The sequence below is a fragment of the Sardina pilchardus genome, chromosome 9 (assembly GCF_963854185.1).
Source record: "Sardina pilchardus chromosome 9, fSarPil1.1, whole genome shotgun sequence".
Lineage (NCBI taxonomy): Eukaryota > Metazoa > Chordata > Actinopteri > Clupeiformes > Clupeidae > Sardina > Sardina pilchardus.
In genome coordinates this window covers 4,837,112-4,861,162 of record NC_085002.1, presented here as the reverse complement: position 1 = coordinate 4,861,162, position 24,051 = coordinate 4,837,112, and the positions used below count along the sequence as shown (strand labels likewise).

General features: G+C 41.5%; 2 protein-coding genes across 2 annotated transcripts; both read right to left on the bottom strand.

Moving 5' to 3' along the window:
* Positions 1-2,012: 2,012 nt before the first annotated feature.
* On the bottom strand, positions 2,013-7,856 carry LOC134092118 (uncharacterized). The gene is made up of 8 exons (XM_062544916.1): positions 7,846-7,856; positions 4,395-5,261; positions 3,896-4,278; positions 3,616-3,752; positions 3,209-3,352; positions 2,806-2,937; positions 2,380-2,649; positions 2,013-2,228 (listed from the first exon to the last, which is right to left on the bottom strand). Exons 1-8 carry the CDS (start codon positions 7,854-7,856, stop codon positions 2,013-2,015), a joined length of 2,160 nt encoding a protein of 719 aa, XP_062400900.1.
* On the bottom strand, positions 5,024-22,952 carry LOC134092490 (class I histocompatibility antigen, F10 alpha chain-like). Its single transcript, XM_062545380.1, has 7 exons — positions 22,813-22,952; positions 21,493-21,753; positions 20,454-20,729; positions 19,777-20,061; positions 19,254-19,336; positions 14,046-14,278; positions 5,024-5,261 (listed from the first exon to the last, which is right to left on the bottom strand). Exons 1-5 carry the CDS (start codon positions 22,880-22,882, stop codon positions 19,263-19,265), a joined length of 966 nt encoding a protein of 321 aa, XP_062401364.1. The 5' UTR covers positions 22,883-22,952; the 3' UTR covers positions 5,024-5,261; positions 14,046-14,278; positions 19,254-19,262.
* Positions 22,953-24,051: the final 1,099 nt, after the last annotated feature.

Sequence of the window (24,051 nt, the reverse complement as noted above, 5' to 3'; positions counted from 1 at the left end):
AGTGCATATTCCCCATGTATAGAGGAAATGGGGGTGGACTACAGGAAACAGCGGAGTAGAACTTAAACTCTAAACTCTACACATCAGTGGGCTGCCAGTGGACTACAGGAAACAGCAGAGTAGAACTTAAACTCTAAACTCTATCAGTGGGCTGCCAGTGGACTACAGGAAACAGCGGAGTAGAACTTAAACTCTAAACTACACATCAGTGGGCTGCCAGTGGACTACAGGAAACAGCAGAGTAGAACTTAAACTCTAAACTCTATCAGTGGGCTGCCAGTGGAGAGAGTCACAAGTTTCAAATCAGGAATCATATCATGAATTTGCAACGAGTTGATTCTCAATAATACGGAACAAAATGCATTCTTCAACACATCTTTTCCCTTTCAAAAAACAGGACAATGCCGTATTTTATAGAACGATTGGCAACCCTAGTTGTTAAAACCTGCCCAATTCAGATTGTATGACTCAACACGCATTTCAAAAACAGATGTAGATGTTTTTAAAAATGTTTTTTTTTTTTTTTTTTTTAAACTAGACGTACCTCTCTCTCCTGTCTTGTTGCAGTTTTTAAGGGAGTAGCCTGAAGGGAGTCACCCCCTTCTTATTGGTCACTGTAGGTGGTGTCCCAGAGTCTGTGCGCTTGAGGTAACAGTAGAATTTCCTGGGCAGACAGGAGCACAAAACAGATATCGTTACAAATCTCACAGACCTTGAAAATTGAATTTGCAATATGAATTTCTCTAGCACGTATATTTGTGGTGTATTACTAGTGGTGGTGAATTTCTCGGTCATGTACAGTATATTTGTGGTGTATGTTTTGTGAACTAGTGGTGGTGTGATGGGTTAAGGCACCTGTGGTCCTGGGTCCAGTCAGGCCTGATGAAGGTGAAGAACTGGCAGGAGTGATGCTGGCTGCAGGCACACTGGCAGTGGAGCTCATCAGGGGAGCAGATATGCAGCAAATCGTTGCCAGGGAAATCCACATCCACCCGTAAGTCCAGCATATGTTCTACACACACACACACACACACACACACACACATTCACATTCACACACATACCATGAAGAAGTGCACCAATACAAGATAACATACGAACAAATGATGAATCATTGGTAATTGAGCAAAGACAACATCTGATAAGTATTTTTACATAGTTACATTTACACATTACATAATCAGTCGTACAGTATACTCTATAACATGCTCATACCATAGTCAAACTTAACACACCTTCACTGAAGCAGACACAACAGACACAAACTAAATACAATGGTAACACTTTAAGATAAGAGTACATGAATTCTCATGAATTCATGCATGAATTAATGCATCAATCATGCATTAATTCATCCCTGAATATATTATGAATCATTATGACTTGAATTAATGCATGATTGATGAAATGCACTTTAAATCAATTTTTCGGACTATTGGGAGTACATACCTTGAGTTGACACCAAAATCATGTCATTCGGATGTATTTTGAGAAAGTTCGAGCTCACCGTTTTTAGCCAAACTCGTTAGCATGGAAGTGACGTGGGCATGTCTTTCGCCGCTACAAAACGCTATTTTTATACCTCCTCTACTGTTCCAAACAACACTACACTTACGTGGTAGTGAGTAGAGGGTCCCTAAAGCCAAACCGAAGTATCCCCACGTCTTTATGTGGTCGGATAGAGAGTCCAGAATAAATTTAATCGAGTCAGTACCTTTCCGGAAATGTCGCTGTTACAACTGGCAACGTTTTAACAACACTTTATAAACATTTCCGGAAAGGTACGGACTCGATTAAATTCATTAGTCAACAATGAGCTATACCTTGTCTACATCTTCCAAAGGAAATCTTCCAGACAAAGGATTCACAATACAGTCATAAATATGATGCTGAGATAATATATTTAATAGGATAAGTTTAAAATGTGAGATATTGTATCCTGAGTTAGCCATGATTGGACGTTGATTACTTGAGTCAACAATCAAGCAGCAGCAAAATAGCTGGTTGGCCAATCAGTCAGATTCTTCAGAGAGGTCCTCTTCAACACAGACAGGGTTGCCAAATGCCACGTCATAATGGCGGTCGTCCTCGGTTAGCAGGCAGACACAGTGCCTGCCCTGAATGCTGTTATCTGGGTAAAATGAGATGAACTCCTCTGTTTCGGCCATGTGCAGGCGGTAGACCTTGATGGTGTGGCGCATTGCGCAACTCAGGAGAAACATGTCTACCTGTAATGGAGAAATAAAGAAAACAGACATTAGTAAGCAATGTTACAAAAGAAACCTTTGATAGAACATTCAGTCTGCCAATCAATAGGACAGCAGCAACAACAACAACAACAACAACAACAACAACAACAGTCTCCCTGACCCCTCTCACCTGCTCCATGCCTCTGCTGAAGCCAACCTGACTCAGGTGGTTGGCAAGGTACGAGCGTGGGGACGAGGAGGTATCGCGGGCGAATAGCAGCCAGCAGAAAATTGGCAAGTTGTCGCCCCTCTGTTTGGCTGTATGCAAGTCCACGGCATGGGCTAGCATGAGTAGCTTGAGTGCCTCTATGACACCGAACTCGTCTTCTCCGCCCTGAAACAGCTGCTCACACACACTCCTGCGACCTTCGACCCCATGGGAGGCTGCCGCAGCATGCCACTGTAGAGACGCGAACATTAATACAGAACCTCATTATTACAGTGCCTTGCATTATACTGACTAATATGAAAAAATAAAATGTTAACCAAGATTAACATATTGCTACAGGTAACACAATATCTAACCACTGCAACAGTATACAAATGATATTTGTACCCAATTCTGGAGAAGGCGCAGATAGCATTTCAGCAGACCCACAGACTTTTCGATCCCACCCGTGTGTTTGCACATGTCAGGGAACAGCCAGCCTTTAATCAGACCATACCGAGACTCGAGCTGTTCAGGGATCTAGGAAAATGGGCAATTCAAGTGAAATGTTTGATACATTGAAGGTCCTGATTAAACCTTGCTCTACTATGATAGAAACAAATTACTGTGGTTAACAGTGAATCACATTTTCTTATCACTTTCTCCACTTGAAAATTAATAGTTTCAAATAATAATAATAAAAAAAAAAAAACATAGTTGAATTTCTTGGGAGACACTGCAGTACATTCTGTATGAGACCATGGTACAGTAACTCTCCCAACAATGTGCAGCCTAGAGAAGATAGGCATACCAATAAGATGCTCTTCTGCTGCAGCCAGCAAGGAGGCTTGGTGGTGTGCATCAGCGCCTGGTAGAGGGAGGCTCGCAGGGCACAGTAGTTGTCACCTTTGACCCGCCGGAGGAATCCAAAGCTGTGGGAGAGCACAGCGTAGCCCTGGAGAATAGCCCACACAGAGAAACAGAGTTAATAAGGATTAAAGGCAAGCTTCATGGTAGAGGTCTGCACTGCCGCAGGAGTCCCGCACAGACCTCTACTGCATATTGTACAGATGCAGGCAGGACCGGGACAAAAAATGGCACATTATTGCGGGAGCGGGACAGCATGTTGCGAGAGTGGGACTGAAGAATCTGTCCCAGCAGACCTCTGTCAATAAACTTGTGAACAGTGAAAATGCAAGCGTAACATGTAAAACAGACTTTTCTGATGACGATGCTCTTGGTGGTCTGCCCTTTCCATTCACTCTCACTGTAAACAGAAATGTCCACGGGCGGCCCAAAGCTGTATTGGTCCTGGTCCTGATCTGGAGCTGTATTGAGAGGAGTGACAAGAGACTTTTACTGACAAATGTAAATGTCAAGAAAATATATCAGTACAGCAATCATTCACAATTGACAATTTCAGTGCATTCTTTACATCAGTAATCATATACATGTGACAAATAAACATCCTTGTATCCTTGTATTTAAGATCATTTGCCGGTCCTTTCCATGAGATCTTGCATCTCCAACACATTCTCAATTACCACCTCACCATTATACAGACCCTCCTCACTGTAGGGAGAGGTTGACTGCCCCTTTGGAGCGTCATTCACCACCACCTCAGCTGACGGATTCTGAACCAGCCGGTTCTCCAGCTTTACAGCTGGTAAGGTGATGGGGCCCAGGGACAATGGCCTCTCCATTAACACAAGCCATTTGATGGCCTGTGCAGGGGGTAGACTCTTCGCCTCCAAGCGTAGCTTATCCTGCTTGGAAATCGGGGATCTCACTGAGGTCCCCTGTGACTCCACCAGGTTGCCCAGTGAAGACGCCGCGCTCAGGCCAAACACCACGTGGGGGGCAGAGTCTGCAGCAGAGTCTCTGAACACAAACAGATGAAAGATGAGTGTTAATAAGGAGATGCATCTCACTAAGACTTTCCAAGGTAAACTGATTATTGTCTGAAATGATATCAGTAGTTAACAGGTGCCACTTACCTAATCTCAGCCAATCCAGCTTCATCGGTTTTAAATGAGGAGAGGATGTTCATTCTATCACCATGGCAAAGCTCCTCTCTGAGCTTCATGTCCTTGGCTGAATCATGTGCAGAACCATTTAGGCTTGCAACAAGCTGATGAAGCTCAGAAAGTGTCTTCTTAATTGGCGTCATCAGCAGCGGCATCTTACGGACCTTGAGAGAGCAACCCAAGGACTCCGGCCTCTCCATGAAATGAAAACCTGTGTACAGCTTTGCAAAGGGAGCACCCTTTGACTGCACATTCGTATCCAGTTGGGCTGACACCAGCCCTGCAGCAGCTACCTCCTGTTGATATCGGAGTACGCTCTCGGTCAAAACTTCCGACACCAACCCTGCAGCAGCTACCTCCTGTTGATATCGGAGGACACTCTCGGTCAAAACTTCTGACACCAACCCTGCAGCAGCTACCTCCTGTTGATATCGGAGTTTACTCTCGGTCAAAACTTCTGACACCAGCCCTGCAGCAGCTACCTCCCGTTGATATCGGAGTTTGCTCTCGGTCAAAACTTCCGACACCAGCCCTGCAGCAGCTACCTCCTGTTGATATCGGAGTTTGCTCTCGGTCAAAACTTCCGACACCAGCCCTGCAGCAGCTACCTCCTGTTGATATCGGAGTTTGCTCTCGGTCAAAACTTCCGACACCAGCCCTGCAGCAGCTACCTCCTCTTGATATTGGAGTATACTCTTGTCCACAGCAGAAGCTGCCTCCACATGGACGTTGGTGGCAAGTATGGATGCACTAGGCTTCACCTGTTGCAAGATCTCTGGCAGGTCTAGTTTTGACTGGCTAGTGCCCTCATCATTGGTGAGCAATCGTGAGTCAAAGCTGCAAAGTAGGATATAGTTTGATGAATATAAAAAAATAGGTTTCAGATACAACTGCAGGTATGAACAGCTGATCCTTGATTTTTATCCTCATCTATGCCTTATAAGTAGAGCACTGTGCTGACTGATGGCCATACTAGTAGAACATCACAGGCGTACAACTGTTCTCTGTCTTACCTGTAAATGTTAAGTTTTCTATTCTATTTATCTATGTGAAGAATTCTACAATAGAATCTTAAGTTTATAGAATTTCTAATTTCCATTTCCTTATCAACAAGGAATAAATATGTTTATTTGTATTCGAAGCTGCTATGGTTTCAGAATTGTTTATTTGTTATTAAAACTCTGTGCGCGAGGCGCGTCTGTATGTTGGCTACCGAAAGAACGCATAGTTCATTATTGCCATTGTCACGGTGGAGGCAGACCATAACGCTAAGCTTTGCCTTTATTTTGCATTAAGCCTTAAGTTATAGTGCTTAATCTAGCTGTGCGCAAGAACTACCAGCAACAAGGTATTTATTTCCATTTGTTTTATGTCATTTTGTTTGCTATATTCGTTTTATCTTAATGTGTATATTACTGTAAAGCCAACCAATTTATGCATCGTTTTAGGCCTGGTATACTTGTACTCAGAAGAGAAGAATTAAGTTAAGCTCAACCTCTTTCTATAACCAGCGGCCAACGAGGTATTTGTTACTTTGTTTTATATTGTTTTTCCTTGTTTCTTTGTATCGTTTTGTTGTTTATACACTGTACACTGATGTATCCTTTTGGTGATTACTTGATAGTTCTCACGGCGTGAATGGAGTGTGGAGACTTCGGTGTATCCAGATAAATAAACGCCCGTATCTAAGAACCTGCCCCCGTTGTGTTGTTGTGGAAAGAGCTGCAGTGAGAACTCGTCTGCTCATCGCGGGTAGAAGAGACAAGACAACTTCACTGCGCAACGGACATCAGCTGCAACTTGCCTGCTCATTCCGAAGTGGGAGAGGACGCGTCCGCGGCAGCTAACGACATCCAGTTTATCAGATAAGCCCTTAAAATCTCTGTCGGTTTAGCGACAGCAAGCAAAGACTTTTTAAAGCAAAAGTTTCAAGTGAAGGCCATAAGTAGGCTACTCTGCTACAAAGTTTTAAGTTAAGTAAAGTTAAGGTAGTTTGAGGAGCGGTGCAACTTGAAAGCTGCAATATAAGGACTGCTTGCTTATTGCAAAAACCATAGTCAGTATTAAGGATTCTGTGCACTGCGCTGTTTTGATTAAGCAAAGTTTAAAGAAGGCTACAGTTTAAAGAGAAAGCTTCTATTCTGTAAATCCTGTTTATGTTTATTTTTGATTTTTAAAAATAGAACACTGACAAATACTGACAATAGACTATCTTTATGCAATATTTAATTGCATATTTAGAATAAGTCCATTACAGCAATTAGTTTATTTGATTCATTTAGTTTCATTTTTTGATTGTTTTGTTTGTTTTGTGAATTTAAGACAGCTAAGTCACGTAGGTCACTTCAAGCCTTTACACACAGGCCTACTTTTTCACTTTAAGTTATACATTCATATACAGTACATAAGTTATTCAGATACAGTAATTCTAGTAGTCATTCACACAAAATGTTCAGTAAAAGTACCTGCCAAACTGCTGAAGAAAGCTCTGCAGGAGAAATGCCGTTAAGAAGGAGTGAAAGACTTAGAACATTGACAGAAAAAGAAAAAGAAAGTCTGAAGGCTGTGCAACGTAAGTACAAAATTGCGTATGGCTTCTGGAAGACTAATGCAAAAGTAGGCAAAGAAATGCTATCTGATGAGGCCTCACAAGATGAGTTAGAGGAACTGATTCATAATGTACAAAGCACTTGTTCAGAGGTAAGAGCCCTTTATGAAAATCTTCGTCAGATACAGGCTCCTGAAACAAACCTGCGGCGCAAAGTGGATTCTTGCATAGCTCTTTCAAAGTTCATTGTTCAAAGAGCACAGAAGAAAATTGAAGGAAAGGAAGAGGAAGATGAACTTTGGCCTGATGTTGGATCCGTCTTAGACTCAGCAAGCTCTATATCTTCTGTTAGATCAAGATGCAGTTCTTTACATTCTAGCATCCACTCAGTCAAAAGATTTGAGGCTGCTGCTGAAGCTGCTGCATCCCAAGAAAAAATTGCCGTATTGATTGAACAGGAGAAGGAAGCAACAGAGCTTCAAAAACTTGAGTTTGAAGATGCTTTTCGTCAGGCACAGCATGAAGCTGAAAAACTAGCCAGACAACAAGAGATGCGAGGTAGACGCACAAACATTGAGGTCTTAGAAGAATTAAAAAACTTAAATGCTGCAAAAGCCCGAGTAAGAGTTTATGATCAAGCTGAAGAACAGTTTGAAGCAAATGACTTTGCCTACACACTTAACTCAGCACCTTCTTCCACTATTCCTCAATGCCAAGCCTCCAGTGCTTTAATTAACTCAGATGTTCCTCAATCTCAAGTCATTCCTGCCACAAGTCTGACACTTATTCCTCAGTCTCATGCCATTCATGCTACACGTTCGTCATCCATTCCTCAATCTCGAGTCATTACTGCTGCAAGTCTGCCGTTCTTACCTCAGCCTCATGCCGTTTGTGCTACAAGTCCATCACTCATTCCTCAGTCTCAAGCCATTCCTGCTGCATGTTTTCCATTCGTACCTCAGTCTCATACCATTCATGGTACAAGTCCATTACTTATTCCTCAGTCTCAAACCATCTCTGCTGCAAGTCCACCATTTGTTTCTCAGTCTCAAGCTGTTCCTGCCTCAAGTCTGTCATTCAGTCCTCAGTCACTGCCAGTTAATACCCAAGCAACTCCTGCTACAAGCCCCATGGTGTTTCAAGTTCCATATGCTTCAATGCCTACCCCTCAGACACAAAACAGTTGTGACCTGGTCAATGTTTTAGCAGAAGCCATAAGTGCCAATCGCCTTCCTACGCCAGAACCAGCATTGTTCACCGGCGATCCTTTGAAATTCAAAGACTGGCAACTCTCTTTCGAAACACTGATAGACAGAAAGAATATTCCAAAGAATGAAAAACTGTATTACTTAAGAAAGTATGTAGGTGGAGCAGCAAAGAAAGCTGTTGAAGGTTACTTTGTTCTAGGCACTGATTCAGCATATGACAAGGCTTGGAAAGTACTAGAAAAACGTTTTGGTGACCCATTCATAATTGGGAAATCTTTTAGAGACAAGTTGCATGGATGGCCAAAGATAAGCTCTAAAGAGGCCTTCGAATTAAGAGAGTTTACAGACTTCCTCAAGAGTTGTGAGGCTGCAATGCCACATCTGAAAACATTAGAAGTCTTAAACGACTGCAATGAGAACCAAAAAATTCTGCTGAAGTTACCATCTTGGTTAGTGTCTAAATGGAACCGCAAAGTGATGGAATTCAGAGCGGAAACCGGGGAATACCCACCATTCAAAGTGTTTGTACCCTTTCTGTCTAAAGAAGCAGATCTTGCCTGTGACCCTGTGTCTTCAATACAAGCCCTCAGAAACATGGAAAGTGAAAAACCAAAGCCTCCAAGAAACCAAACCATCCAAGCGAAGACGCTCTCCACAAATACAACACAAAGCAATATACCATCATGCGTCTTTTGTAAGAAAATAGGACATCACCTAGCCAAGTGTAGAAAGTTTGTTGAAAGACCACTTCAAGATCGGGTAAAGTTCATACAGACAGAGAAGCTTTGCTTTGGATGTTTGAGGATTGGTCATCAATCAAAACAGTGTGCTAAAAGGAGCACATGTGAAAAGTGTCAGAAGAAACATCCAACATGTCTGCATGAGGAAAACTTCAAAGTAAAGAGTGGAAATTACAACCTAAAAGACAAGACAAATGCTGAAGAGATGGCTACAGCTGTGTCATTTGCCAACGCAACCACTCATAAGAGCTTGAACACACAAACGTCATCAACAATACCAGTCTGGGTCTCATCTTCAAAACATCCTGATCAAGAAATTCTTGTATATGCACTTCTAGACACGCAGAGTGACACAACCTTCATCTTGGATGAGATAGCCCAAGACCTCAACACAACCAAGGAGAATGTCTGCTTACAGTTGTCCACAATGTCTGCGCTGTCAAAGACCATACCTTGTCAGAAATTGTCAAATCTCCAAGTGAGAGGATATAATTCAGAGAAAAGAATTCCCCTGCCACCAGCTTTCACACGAGAGTTCATTCCTGCCAACAGACTGCACATCCCCACTTCAGAAACAGCTCGAAAATGGCCTCATCTGGAACAGTTAGTAGACAAGATACCACCACCATTAAATTGTGAGGTAGGCCTTCTGATTGGGTATAACTGCCAACAAGCCCTCCTTCCAAGAGAGATCATTGCCGGAGAAGAAAATCACCCATACGCTCAGCGAACAGATCTTGGCTGGAGCATCGTTGGATGTGCGAATTCAGAATGTGACTACAGTGATGCAATAGGCACCAGCCACAAAATCCTACAGTGTCAAGTGACACCTGCAGCACAGCCATCAGTTGAACTGAAGAGGGAGGTACACTTCGTGTGCAGAACTGAAGTTAAGGAGATTGGACCGACAGACATAATTAAAGCACTTGAATCAGACTTCACGGATCACTCAGCAGACGATAACCCAGTTTCTCAAGAAGATTTTCTCTTTTTGTCCAAAGTGAAGGAAGGTATAAGATTGAACAAAGATGGTCATTATGAACTTCCACTTCCATTCAAGACGGACACACCTAACCTTCCAAATAATAAACAATGTGCAGTTCGGAGACTCACTTCACTAGAACGACGACTGAAAAGGGATAAACAGTATTGCCAGGACTACGTTCACTTCATGGATGACATAATAGCCCGAGGAGATGCTGAAAAGGTTCCACAGTCTGAACTGGATGAGCAAGCCTGGTATATTCCACACCATGGAGTCTACCATCCTCAGAAGCCAGGAAAGATCCGCGTAGTGTTTGACTGTTCAGCACGCTTCCAAAACAGCTCTTTAAATGATCAGCTCTTGACTGGGCCTGACCTGACAAATACTTTGGTTGGAGTATTGTGCCGGTTTAGAAAAGGTCCAATAGCCATAATGTGCGATGTAGAAAAAATGTTTCACCAGTTTCATGTCACAAAGGAACATCAAGACTACCTCAGATTCTTATGGTGGGAGAAGGGTGATCTAAATGCAAAAGCCTCTGTGTACAGAATGAAAGTACATCTGTTTGGAGCTGCTTCATCACCTGGCTGCTGTAATTATGCATTCAAGCACCTGGCATCACAAGGCCATGGAAAGTTCAGTGAAGAGTCTATCAAGTTCATCCATGGAAGTTTTTATGTTGATGATGGTTTGACAAGCACAAAGTCCCCTGTTGAAGCCATACATTTGGTTGAAGAAGCAAGAGCCCTGTGTAGAACTGGTAACCTTCGGCTTCACAAGTTTGTATCCAACAACAAGGAGGTGATGAGAATGATACCACCTGAGGAACGTGCCCATACCAAAGATCTGGATTTGGATTTAAGAGAATATAACATTGAACGAGCTCTTGGAGTTCAGTGGTGTGTAGAAGCAGACGAGTTTCAATTCAGAGTTGTTGTCAAGAACAATCCGCTGACAAGAAGAGGAGTTCTATCGACTGTCGCCTCTATCTATGACCCTCTAGGGTTTGTAGCCCCTTTCATCTTGGTCGGCAAGCAAATACTTCAGTCACTGTGTAGAGACAAGATAAGCTGGGATGAGGATCTCCCTGAGAACATTCTACCACAATGGGAAGCATGGCTAATAGACTTGCCACGTTTAGCAGCTTTGAAAATTCCAAGAAGTTACTCTCCGTCTGACTTTGGGGAGGTTGCACGTTATGAACTTCACAACTTCTCAGATGCAAGTTGCAGTGGATACGGTGCCTGTTCTTATCTCAGAGCAATAAGTGAAACAGGGAAAATCAGTTGCTCACTGGTTATGGGGAAGGCAAGAGTGGCCCCTACTAAACTAACAACTATTCCAAGACTTGAATTGTCATCAGCAGTAACTTCAGTCCGCAATGGTTCTGTCGTCAGAAGAGAGCTTGAGATTGAAAAGCTGCAAGAGTATTACTGGACAGATTCAAAAGTTGTCCATGGCTACTTGAATAATGATGCCAAAAGGTTCCACACCTTCGTGGCCAACCGCATTCAACGCATAAAATCCAGCACATCTCCTGAACAATGGCAACATGTAAGCTCAGAGAACAACCCAGCTGACCATGCCTCAAGAGGACTTACTGCTGTTCAGTTGAAAGAGTCTAACTGGCTGAAAGGACCGGACTTTCTTTGGAAAATAAATCTTCCACAGGAAGAAAAGACGGTGGGAGAAGTGGAACTAACTGATCCAGAGCTTCGCAAGGTCCACGTCCATACAGTAAAGACAAAAGAAGTACCTGCAATATTGAACCGCTTCACCAAATTCTCTGAATGGAACAAGGTTGTAAGAGCTGTCGCCAGACTCAAAAGATTTGTAAGAGAACTAAAAGGTCTTCAGCCAAGAACAAATGAACTAACAAGCCTTGAAGAACGAAGAGAAGCTGAAATGTTCATCATCAAGCTGACACAGGAGGAAGCCTTTGCTGAGGACATTAAGAAACTCAAGTTACAGAAAGAAGACAACTTAAGCAAACATAACAAGTTACACCAACTAAATGCCTTTCTGGATAAGAACAGTATTCTCAGAGTGGGAGGACGGCTGTCCAAATCCTCTTTACATTATGATGTTAAACACCCAGCAATTCTTCCAAAGAAGTGCCACGTTTCAGCACTGCTGGTCAAACACTACCATGAGCGAATACACCACCAAGGGAGAGGCATGACTACAAATGAACTACGTGCAAATGGAATATGGATCCTTGGATGCGGAAAGCTAGTTTCTTCACATATCTACAAGTGTGTGAAATGCCGACGATACAGAAGAACTACGGAAGTTCAACTGATGGCAGATCTACCAGAAGAAAGAACTGAAACATCTCCTCCTTTCTCATACTGTGGCGTTGACTGTTTTGGCCCCTTCATCGTAAAAGAAAACAGAAAAGAACTAAAGCGATATGGGCTGCTGTTCACCTGCCTGTGTTCCAGAGCAGTACACATAGAAACTCTGGACGATTTGACAACGGATGCCTTCATGAACGCTCTTCGAACACTTGTATCTATCAGAGGACCTGTTCGCCAATTAAGATGTGATCAAGGAACAAACTTCACAGGAGCCAAAAGAGAGTTTTATGAGCTACTCAAAGGGATGGATCAAGACCGTCAACAAACACTTGGCTGTGAGTTCATAATGAACGTCCCATCAGCGAGTCATATGGGTGGAGTTTGGGAGCGCCAGATTCGAACAATCCGCAGCATCCTGACATCCATGCTAGACAAATCTGCAAGCCGTCTTGACACCACTACGCTAAGGACATTTCTTTATGAGACCATGGCTATTATCAACAGCAGACCACTAAGCATTGAACATCTTCAAGATCCCAATGGCCCAGAACCTCTCACTCCCAACCATATACTTACAATGAAGTCATCAATCATTCTGCCCCCTCCTGGACAGTTCTGTGAAGAAGATCTTTATCTACGGAAAAGGTGGAGAAAAGTTCAGTTTCTAGCCAATGAATTTTGGAAAAGATGGAAGCGAGATTACCTACTAAATCTTCAACAAAGACAGAAATGGCAAAAGAAAACTCGAAACTCACAAGTGGACGACATTGTTATTCTTAAAGATGACAACAAGCCAAGGAATGAATGGAAGCTCGGCAGAGTTATACAAGCTCACCCTAGTGCAGATGGCATGGTACGAAAGCTGAAGTTACTTATTAGTGACACTACACTTATCAATGGAAAACCACTCACTAGATCAGTTTACCTTGAAAGACCTATCCATAAAGTAGTAACACTAATTGAAGTCAGCAAAGTCTCACAGTCATACACTAACACACACACCCACACATAACTTATATTTTATTTATTTTCCTTTGTTTGGTTGGTTCTCTTTTCATTTATTTTCTTTATTTGTTATTCAAAGAAATCCCACATTCCAAATAAATGAGTGATTTGGTGGGAGTGTAAATGTTAAGTTTTCTATTCTATTTATCTATGTGAAGAATTCTACAATAGAATCTTAAGTTTATAGAATTTCTAATTTCCATTTCCTTATCAACAAGGAATAAATATGTTTATTTGTATTCGAAGCTGCTATGGTTTCAGAATTGTTTATTTGTTATTAAAACTCTGTGCGCGAGGCGCGTCTGTATGTTGGCTACCGAAAGAACGCATAGTTCATTATTGCCATTGTCACGGTGGAGGCAGACCATAACGCTAAGCTTTGCCTTTATTTTGCATTAAGCCTTAAGTTATAGTGCTTAATCTAGCTGTGCGCAAGAACTACCAGCAACAAGGTATTTATTTCCATTTGTTTTATGTCATTTTGTTTGCTATATTCGTTTTATCTTAATGTGTATATTACTGTAAAGCCAACCAATTTATGCATCGTTTTAGGCCTGGTATACTTGTACTCAGAAGAGAAGAATTAAGTTAAGCTCAACCTCTTTCTATAACCAGCGGCCAACGAGGTATTTGTTACTTTGTTTTATATTGTTTTTCCTTGTTTCTTTGTATCGTTTTGTTGTTTATACACTGTACACTGATGTATCCTTTTGGTGATTACTTGATAGTTCTCACGGCGTGAATGGAGTGTGGAGACTTCGGTGTATCCAGATAAATAAACGCCCGTATCTAAGAACCTGCCCCCGTTGTGTTGTTGTGGAAAGAGCTACATTACCTATCTGCACTAGTAGTGCGTGGTGTCACTGAGCCACCCTCCAATACTTCGACAGAGGTCTGCTGGCTCTGACTGCCCTCATGTCGTGACCGCTGCTCCTCCTCCTGGCGGTCCCCAGGATTTGCACGGCAGCAACAGCTCACTGTGTTCCCCATGTCCTGGGACCTGGCTGGGGTCTCAGCTCAGTTGCTCAGGCAGGGAACGAAGCTCTTAACGGCTTCCATAATGTGAACCTGTGTAAATGGGAGAGATTAAAAATGAGTTCCTAATGAGCTCCTACAGCAATATACAGTAAGTTTATTAACTAAAGTTGATCTCTCAGCTGTTTTCCTCCATAAATTGACTGAAACAAATACACTGATGCAAGGTGGTTGAGAATGACCAAAGATCCTTGAATACTAACCCTCCACTTTAACCTAACTGCATGAACATCGAAAATGAACTGACACTGTAAACTGTTGACAGAAAATTATAAATGAGACAGTCTTGGATTTTTTAGGACAATACATTAATGATAGGCCTACATTAGTGTAATGCATCCTTGTATTGCAGCCTTTTTCTCACTCAAACTGAGAGAAACTAGTTAGACACTCACGATTCATACACACGAATAAACAAATTCATAGCCTTAGCCTAGGTTACTTATCCACCATTTGAAGCTTGCGAAGATATTGCAGTAGGCTAGTTTCTCTATCCGACGAGTAGACGCTAAACAGTGTTACACTTGTATCGGGGTTCAGAGGAAATGGTAATGTTCGGATGAATGTTCTAGTAACTTTAGGTTCATAGGGGCACGTCATAAAGTCGATAGAATGTTCACCATCTATGACGTGGATGGCAAACGTTCACGTCAGAGTCTGATCTGCCTCAGGGGTCTCGGGGTTTTGACTGTCTGTCTTCTGTTTACTGAGTCGACCTGTAACTAATAGCCTATATAAACACTAGGCCTCCATAGGCTATATTTCATTGTAGCTATGCTTTTAACTCATGATAGCCTAGGCCTATATTATTACCGACGTGGGCCTTCTGGAATCTGTCATCTCATTAGCACACATTAGCCTGCAAACTTAGGTGATGTGTAGGCTAATTGGTCGTGTTTATGGTTATGGATATATGGTTATTTAGCAGACGCCTTTGTCCAAAGCGACATGCAAATAACAAATTAAATTAACAGTGAACAATTATAAAATAGGGAGAATAGCAATATTATCAATAAAACAATCATTTTAAGCACTAATCTAATGAGAAATAACAATGAAAGTGAGTTTAGCCTGTTTGTTATTTAAAAATAGACAGGGCTACCTTTATTCTCATAATTTGCTTCATCCTCCGTCTGACTGATTTGGTGCGAGTTTGTGTCGCGTTCGTTTAAATGTTTTTGCGACATAACAGTAAAGACCAATTTTGCTTAATCATTTTCTCCTCTTCTGTTTAACTGATACTATACATAGCGGTGCAGAAATTATGTGAGGTGCAGTTCCACCCGAAAGACACGTCTTGTCCCATGGATCCTACATTCTGTAACTAGAAAAGCAATCAGAGCACAAACCTAGGCCTACATAACCGCTGCATCCAGACGGGAATACGGATCACTCCTAAATTTAGTCGTTTCTTCCTTGGGTCATTTAATCAGACCTTCCCTGACAATTTCATCGAAATCCATCCGTAACTTTTGAGTTATCTTGCTAAGGCTAAAGAGACAGACAAACTAAACCAACAAACAAACCCCGATGAAAACACAACCTCCTTGGCGGGGGTAGGTCTTGAGATTTGTCTTAATAATCTGATCAAATAATGAACAGGCATCTATGCATGCCGTTTCTCCTCACAACTAGCCTACAGGTATGCCAACACAGCAGACAGAAAGCTGCTGGAATGATCATGTCAATTGACAGACATTTCGACTGGCTTACCTGTTCACCTTTTGAAGATTGTCTCTAGGATACCGATAGGTTGTCTTTCCAATTAAATGGTTAGACGCTTAACAGCAATTCGCAGTCGTAATGTTTTTTAACATCGTAAGTTGCAGGCGGCTATCCGAATTAATTAATCACAAAGGCTATCCGAATGTTGATCTATTATGAGGTGTTAGAACGACTTTGTAGGTAGGTGCAGAGCCATATAAAGATCTCTTTATATGGCTCTGGGTAGGTGGAGATATGGCTCTGGGTAGGTGGAGTGGTGATAGTAGAGAGGGTTAAAGCGGTCAGTAGGCTAATCAGTAATGAAGGATCTTTCAGGTGGTTTACAGGTGGTTTACATTAATATAAATATGTGCAGTGTATTAGCAGTAACCTACAAGAGCAGACTAACTAGAAAATGTAATTCCATGGAAGGAATTACCATTGCATGTAAATGCAAACAGGTTGCTGTGTAAGCATTGTATTAGTTAAAAAGACAATAGATGACACTAAAGGACTGAAATTAAGTTGCCAAGTTCAAACAAGAGTTGCAAGCGCTGACACTTTGTTTAGTACTGAAGTTCACCTATGTGCAGTTTCAATGTTCAAGTTAAATATGCACCAAAGTGTTCCACCAAACACACTATTGAATTTGTCGTAAGAAATAGTAAAGATTGAATCAATCTCATCAAGATTAGGCTACTGAGCCAAATTGTTAGACTGGTCACTTTACTGGGAGACTAAGGAATATCAACAATAACGTTAGTGAGAGTGTTAAATTGTAGGCTGCGTGTACAAAACCGCTAGAGCTGGAATTTTGATTTGCGACGAGAATTAAACGTTATTTTGAGCTATTAAAACATTATTGTTTTAGATGGATGACAGAAAATGCTGATTAGGCCTACGGTTTGTAAGGGTAAAGCCTAAGCCTACAAAGTGTTTCTGGAACTTTTAATTTAGTCAGACCTGTGTGATAGATAGAGGAATATGGCAAGCTTTACACTAGCTCATATCCAGAAGAATGCATGACGGAAATAAGTGGACCTACTATGGATAACTTGACCTTAAGGTAAGAATTCGTTGTCCTTACGTTTAGCTATGTTCGTTATAGAGATAGCCTACGTGGCTGTGATCATGTAAAAGTTTGACAGACGCCCGTGAGACTGTTTGTTGGTATCGCTGGGGAATTGGCAAGATTGCATTCTGTGCTACAAATTACAATCAACGTTAACTGGCTGCAAGCTTTGTGGATTTAAATATTGACATAATGTGTTGGATATAGGTTAGGCCTACAATGTAATGGAGGCGCGGCACGGTAGACTAGGCCTACCCCAACAGGGTATTCCGAACCGCAAACTGGGACAGTGTGGACTTGTGCGGTCCATCGTAGGCCCAGTGTGACAAATAATTTACGTTTCCAATGGTTGCAACGCCACCTAGACGTTCAGGTTTCACGGCAGTGGTGGACTGTATTTCAGCGTCAGATTGCTTCTAGTGTTGTAGCCTAATGTTTTCACAGATGTAAGCTATTAGAAATGAGCTTGTAGCCTTCTGTAGAAACGACAGAAGAATGCTTAAACGTGCAACTGGCGACTGATTGTCGTTAGCTAAATACAGTAGGCTATAACGTTACCCAGAGCTAACCGGTTAGCCTAGGACAAGCCGATAACATTCAGGTTTAGCGCAGCTGTGATATTAGGCTACTTCAACGTTAGACCAGATCCTTGATTACTGACAGCTGAGCACTGACGTAACAATTAATCTTTGCCGCCAACGGGTCTCAACGTTAACTCTATGGGAATTTTAAAATCTTTTATCGTAAATATCTCTACAAGTATAAAGTTCACAAATGTCAAAAATATATTGGACTAATCTCCGTTACAAGACCTCTGTAGGAGTGTTTGAATGACGTCAAACGGTTCAGTGGTTTTAGTGTTATTATTGGTCGGAAGAAGAATAATTATCCCGATAATAATAATAAGAAGAACAGTGATAACAGTACATTGCATTTAACATGCAATGTAAATATGGCTATAGCCTACAGTATGAACAACATGTAGGCCTACATATTATGTGCAGTGTAGTAGCAATAACCTCACAAAAGCAGACTATAACAGCACAGATATGTGCAGTGTAGTAGTAAGAATAAGATGTATGCAGTGTAATAAGATCACAGCTGTAGCTATTCCCCTAAATGCAGTCTTATCCACATTAAAAAAAAAAACTGTTCACTGTTAATTGAAACTATTGCACTGTTTTTATTTGTAAGTCGTTCTGAACAAAGTGTCTACCAAATCCCATAACCGTAACCATAACTTAAGCACAAGTTATGATGAGAGCTAGTTACTGTCTCACTTCCCCTATTGAGTAGGCTTATAGAGGAAGTCCCACACACTGTCTATTACGCATGCAACAAACATTTATTAACACAACATTTCGGTCATGTAGACCTTCATAAACATGACCGAAACGAGACAATGTGATAAATGTTTGTTTTAATGCGTAATGGACAGTGTGTGGGACTTTTTCTATAGGCTAAGTATCACTGGTAAGCCTTAACTTGTCCAACACCTGTCTCAACAAAGAGGTGTGCAAAAGCGCTTTTGAACCCATTGAGTAGGCTACCACTTTAAACTGATCTCAGAATGTATATGTGATATTAAAACCCCACAGTTACATTATACAGTATTGTATCTATTGATGTGAAAATGTCTAGTTTAGTTTAGTCTTTAATAATGTAGGGATGTTGGAAGAAAGTAAGAGACTCTGAAAACAAAGTTCAAATGGGAATATTTTACAAAGAATTTTTCTGTGTGCAGGTGAAATTCACTTTAAAGCAAACCCATAACAAAGGTTTTCTATGTGCACATTATTACACAATTACTGGTTTGATATTAATGGGTGCAAAAATGAACAAAATCACAAAAATCACAGGAGATAAATGCAAAATCACAGAGGCTCAATGCCATTGCTTGCCATTGTTACACAAAGGAATGTATTTTGTATGCTGGGAGCAAAAACATGATGAACAGAACTGGTAACATGCTATAGCTAAACTAAACATGCTAACTAAACAAATCATCCCCCAGCACACTGGTTATCAACAGCCAATTAACCAAGTCAGGACTGCGGAGGGTACAACCCAATAAATTGTATTTCTGATTTTCCCATATTGTTCTCTGTCAGGACACAAAGATGGTGCATGTTTAAGTTAACATGTTTACGCTAACATCCCAAAGCAGAATCAATGGCAGAAGGCAGACATATCATTTTACATAATTGTGTGAATTGCATGACGGCAACTCACCTTACGTCTTCATTCTGACATGATCCAAACAGTAACAAGAGCTGTCATCATCCACCCAGTAATGATGCCAAGATGAGTGCTTCCTGTATGAGAAAAGTAATCCTCATTCATGGGGGTAAAATGTCATAGGGGAATGTCCTCTATACTGTCGTGCCATACTGTTCAACATGCAAATATTACAGTAGTGCAGCATCTCCTTACAGATGAATTGATTCTTGAAATGAGAGCATTTTAATATCAGCTTGCTCCTGCCATAGACTTCTCTTAGGTGCAGACTTTTTGCTTTTGACATTTTAAAGACCTCTAGACATATTATAATGCTACAAAAATTAAATAAATGTCTTTCATTATTTGTTTGTAGTTGTTGTATGTATGTGATGACAATTTAGAGAGGAAAAAAAAAAAAAAACCTGAAAATATGAGAAATAAATTAATACATAATATTAATGTGTGTGTGTGTGTGTGTGTGTGTGTGTGTGTGTGTGTGTGCGTGTGTGTGTGTGTTGTGCTTGAATGACCTTACCATTGACCTCAGTGAGGGTCCTGATGATTGGCTCTCCACTCTGGTGTGCCACCTCACAGGTAAACTTGAACTTCTTCCTCTCCTCAGGTGACACTGTGAGCACGACTCTCTTCTGGAAGGTTCCGTCTCCATTAGGCAGCGTCTCCCCCACGTCCACGTCCTCCTGCATCTCCGCTCCATCTCTCTTCCAGGTGATCATCACCCTGTCAGGGTAGAAACCTGTAGCGTGGCACACCGCTGGAGAGAAGGAGGAGTTGCTCAAGAACACAGAGACCTCTGGAGGAACTGGGGAAATATAAGGAGAGGAAAGAGACATTGAGGAAACTGTACACCTTTTGTTCCAACCTTATTCCCTATTTGTATCATCCAATTAAGGATAACAGAACACAAAGTATTTCGAAGATGATGGCAGACATGAGCTGTGCAAGTACAAGGTAACAAAACCAAAGACAGGGCTTCCACTTTGACTAGCAGTAATGCACAATAATGGTGGTCTTCTGCAACTAAAATCTACAGTATACTCAAGAAAGTTGGAAGAAACATGTTTAGCAAACAACATGTTACATTCCTTTAAATGTGATGTTTTGTTTGTGGCTTATGAGTTCTTAAGTCACTAAAGAACAATTGTGTGTAGTGTCCATTATACTAGATGCTCGCTGTTGTGTGAGCTGATGTACCTTTCCTTCCCAGAGTGCTGCTGCCATACTGAACATATTTCTTCAGCCAGTCAGTGCACTCGTGGGTGAAGTAGTCCTTTCGGCCCTGAATCTGGGAGTCGAAACGGTCCCATTTGAGTTTAGTGGGGACGGCCTGGAGCACTGCTGCCACCCATCTCATGTTGTCCAGATCCAGGGAGATGAAATCTGCTCCTTCATAGCCATACTGCTCACTGCCGCTGGTGGCTTTGCCGTCATCATAATGGCAGCCGTACATTCTCTGAAAAACATGCACTCCTAAGAGACAGGGAAGAGAGATAAAGACAAATGACACCTACAATATGAAACCCTCTGTGAGCCTGTACGCCCCGTGCACTTCCATGTTCACAAATGGAAAGCCCAAGTAAAGGCAGAGGGAGCAGCAATAAATCCCCATGGGGTACAGCACAGAACAAATATCAATGGCAAGACATTGTTCAGTCAGAAGTATGAGGGGGTTAAGGGGAGGAGGTGAGGAGGCAATAAACATAGCAGAAAAAGCCACTGGCAGCAGATTGGCAAAGGCAGTTTAAATAGCGCTCTGAACGATCTCCGCCAATGCAAGCGGGGTCTGGCCGGTTGGCACTTAGCTGGTAATCAGCTGGCAATCAGCTGAGCTGTTACAGTAGATTGGTGGCATTCCATTTATGAAAAGGCACCCGACCCATTTCATATAAAGACCCACAAACTTTTGGGAAAATGTACTTATTTGCTGTCTACTCCTGAGTGAGAAAAGAGGATACACACCCTTCTCTTCTCTGTGTGCGCAAATACCCACTCTGGCACTGGTAGCATAACACACACTACAGTATATGAAATGGTGGAACAAGACAATGGCCGGGTTTCCCAGATTCGTTAAGAAGCTCTTAAGTGCTAAGAACTTCGTAGGAGCGCTCTAAAAACGTTCTAAGAATGCTCCTAAGAAGTTCATAGCACTTAAGAGCTTCTTAATGAATCTGAGAAACCCGGCCAATATCTTGACAAGTGTCAGGCCTCATCCGGAAACAGCGGTTCAACTCACCGTCACTCTGATTAAAGCGCAGTTTTAAAATCTCAATGTCTGCTTTGAGGGCCTGCTCAGCCATCCTGGCCAGACTGGTCTCCTCCTCCCAGTACCGCTGATCCAGATTATCCGCCATCCACCTCTGCATGGGAACCATCCTCTGTGTGCTGCTGTCATAGTAACAGACAGTCACACCATCCACCATCCCAACGGCTACAAACTCAGGGAAAGCTGGGATTCCTGGTGTAGCTATGTAGAAGTATCGCAGGGAATGGATAGCTGAAAAACACAGGACAAGGACCGAAACTCTTTCAAGCAGCAAAGGCTGTTATTTCAAAGTAGGCAGCGGGCTGGAGGGAGCTAATGTATTGATATTCAGGTAGTAAATCCCAAATATTTTAAATGAAAGGGTTTTAAGATCAGTTGCGAGCACACTCGATTCCTTTTTCCGGGGTGCAGTATGGGTTTGAGTTTGACTGGGTGCAGCCAAACATGGGCGCATGATGCCCATGTTTGGCATTCTGTTTTATTTCTCTGAACTGTTCCTGAGTGTAAATAATTATAACAAAAAAGGCTGGCAGTTTGAAGATCTTTGTCACTGATGTACAGTATGTCTCAAAACCAGATGTTTCACGTCTTAAAAGAGTTGGTTTAACTTGTTAATCTTCGGAGACACAAGGGTGTAAGTCTTAAGAAAGAAAAAAAAAAATCATAGGCACAGTTTTGTAGGCCTAACTTAACCTAAGACCTAAAAAATGTTGGGCTTACGCACTGCAAAAAAATGTCTTCATCAGAGAATAGAAGATGTGGTAGAAAAAAGTGTAGGCCTACAAGCAGGGATAACTCTTGCACAAAACCCATTCAAAAATGAGATTTCTGAGATACTGAATTTGGGATTAGTTGTCAGTAATAATCATCCAAATTAAAAGAAATAAACATTTGAAATATATCAGTCTGTGTGTAATGAATGAATATAATATACAAGTTTCACTTTTTGAATAGAATTACTGACGCAAATCAACTTTTTGATGATATTCTAATAATTCTAATTCTATGACCAACACCTGTTCTGAGCTTTTAGCTATGTGCTAATCATAAGGCTAATAACACAACTATAACTTAATATTGCCTTTAAAATCAGTTCGCTGATTAATTGCTTTGAAGGCAGACCTGTGATGTTTAACATGTTTACAGTAAGAAAAATGAAATTGCCTAATCTGACTCTGGGTTGTTTTGATGCAATTAGGCGATCAGAAGTTAACATTTAGCCACTCCATATTAGCCTGCATGGCTACTCCTGTGGTAGCCTACCAAAGTTTCACAAAAAGACAGACTTACGACACTGAACCAGCGCAAGGTGAAAATACCAGAAACAGAAAGGAATTACACCAGCCCTGTGGGATATCATGTTTTCTACTGTGACAGGACAGGAGATTATTAATCTAATTCACAAAGTTGAAGATGGCTGGTCTTCCTTTCTTCCGTTTCTCTTCGATATTGATTTCACCTTAAAATGTGCGTTTGGGCCCACTGAGTGGCGCTGTTTACCTGAACATCGAGCCATTCTGCAGAACTGGCTTGATCACCGCCTGCAGAATTACTCATTTTAAAGACCTGTCAGTAACCTGAGTTATCACCATTTTTTTTTTACCTGGGAACATTAATAAGTGCTGTGTAGGGCTGGATTTAGAAACACGTGTGCCATTTTCTGTTCTCCTATGCATTCCAAGTCATCTTCAATTGGTCTCATTTCGCTTCACTCAGCTGTGCTATATTCACAATATAGAACGGCCTCTTCGGGCTTGCTGCTTATGAAAATCCCAAATAGCAGGGAACACAAAGAGCAGCAACTATAATTTTTTATATCTATAGTATGGCCCACAGGCCAGCATGCTAGCTCAGCTCCTTAGGCTATGCTGCCACTGCCAGGTATTTATCAGTTTATCAGGGTGGCAAGTACAACAGGCGTGTTTATCAGTTTACCAGGGTGGCAAGTACAACAGGAGTGTTTATCAGTGTACTAGAAGGAGCAGCAGGTGCAGCTGTTCATCTGGCCTTCATAACAAGCACACATTGTGGCGTGGGTATTCCTACCACTCTCTCTGTCTTTCACACACACACACACACACACACACACACACACACACACACACACACACACACACAAAGAAACAGTCATCAGTCTTTGGTAGAGAAACTCTGATTTTATTTCATAATTTCACATTTATTTCATTTTCCTGTGGTAAAAGTCCTAAAGCGCATTATATAAAAAGAGAGTAAAGATACAGTATTTTCATTGTTTATTATTTATCTGTAAATATTACTAAAAAGAGTAAAAGTACAGTATTCTTATTTAATTGTTTATTATTATTTGAGTGGCCTGTTCTATTATTCAACAGTTATAATTATACAGAAATATGCAGTCCTATTACATGCCCACTTCAGTTGTGTCGTGTGTTAAAGTTTAAAGTCTATGGTATACCTCCTACATCAAGAGCACAACCTCTTACAACATTACAGGCACTATCTATTTGTTAAGAATTTGTTTAAAAAGTGCCATGTTTTGCATTGTGAATT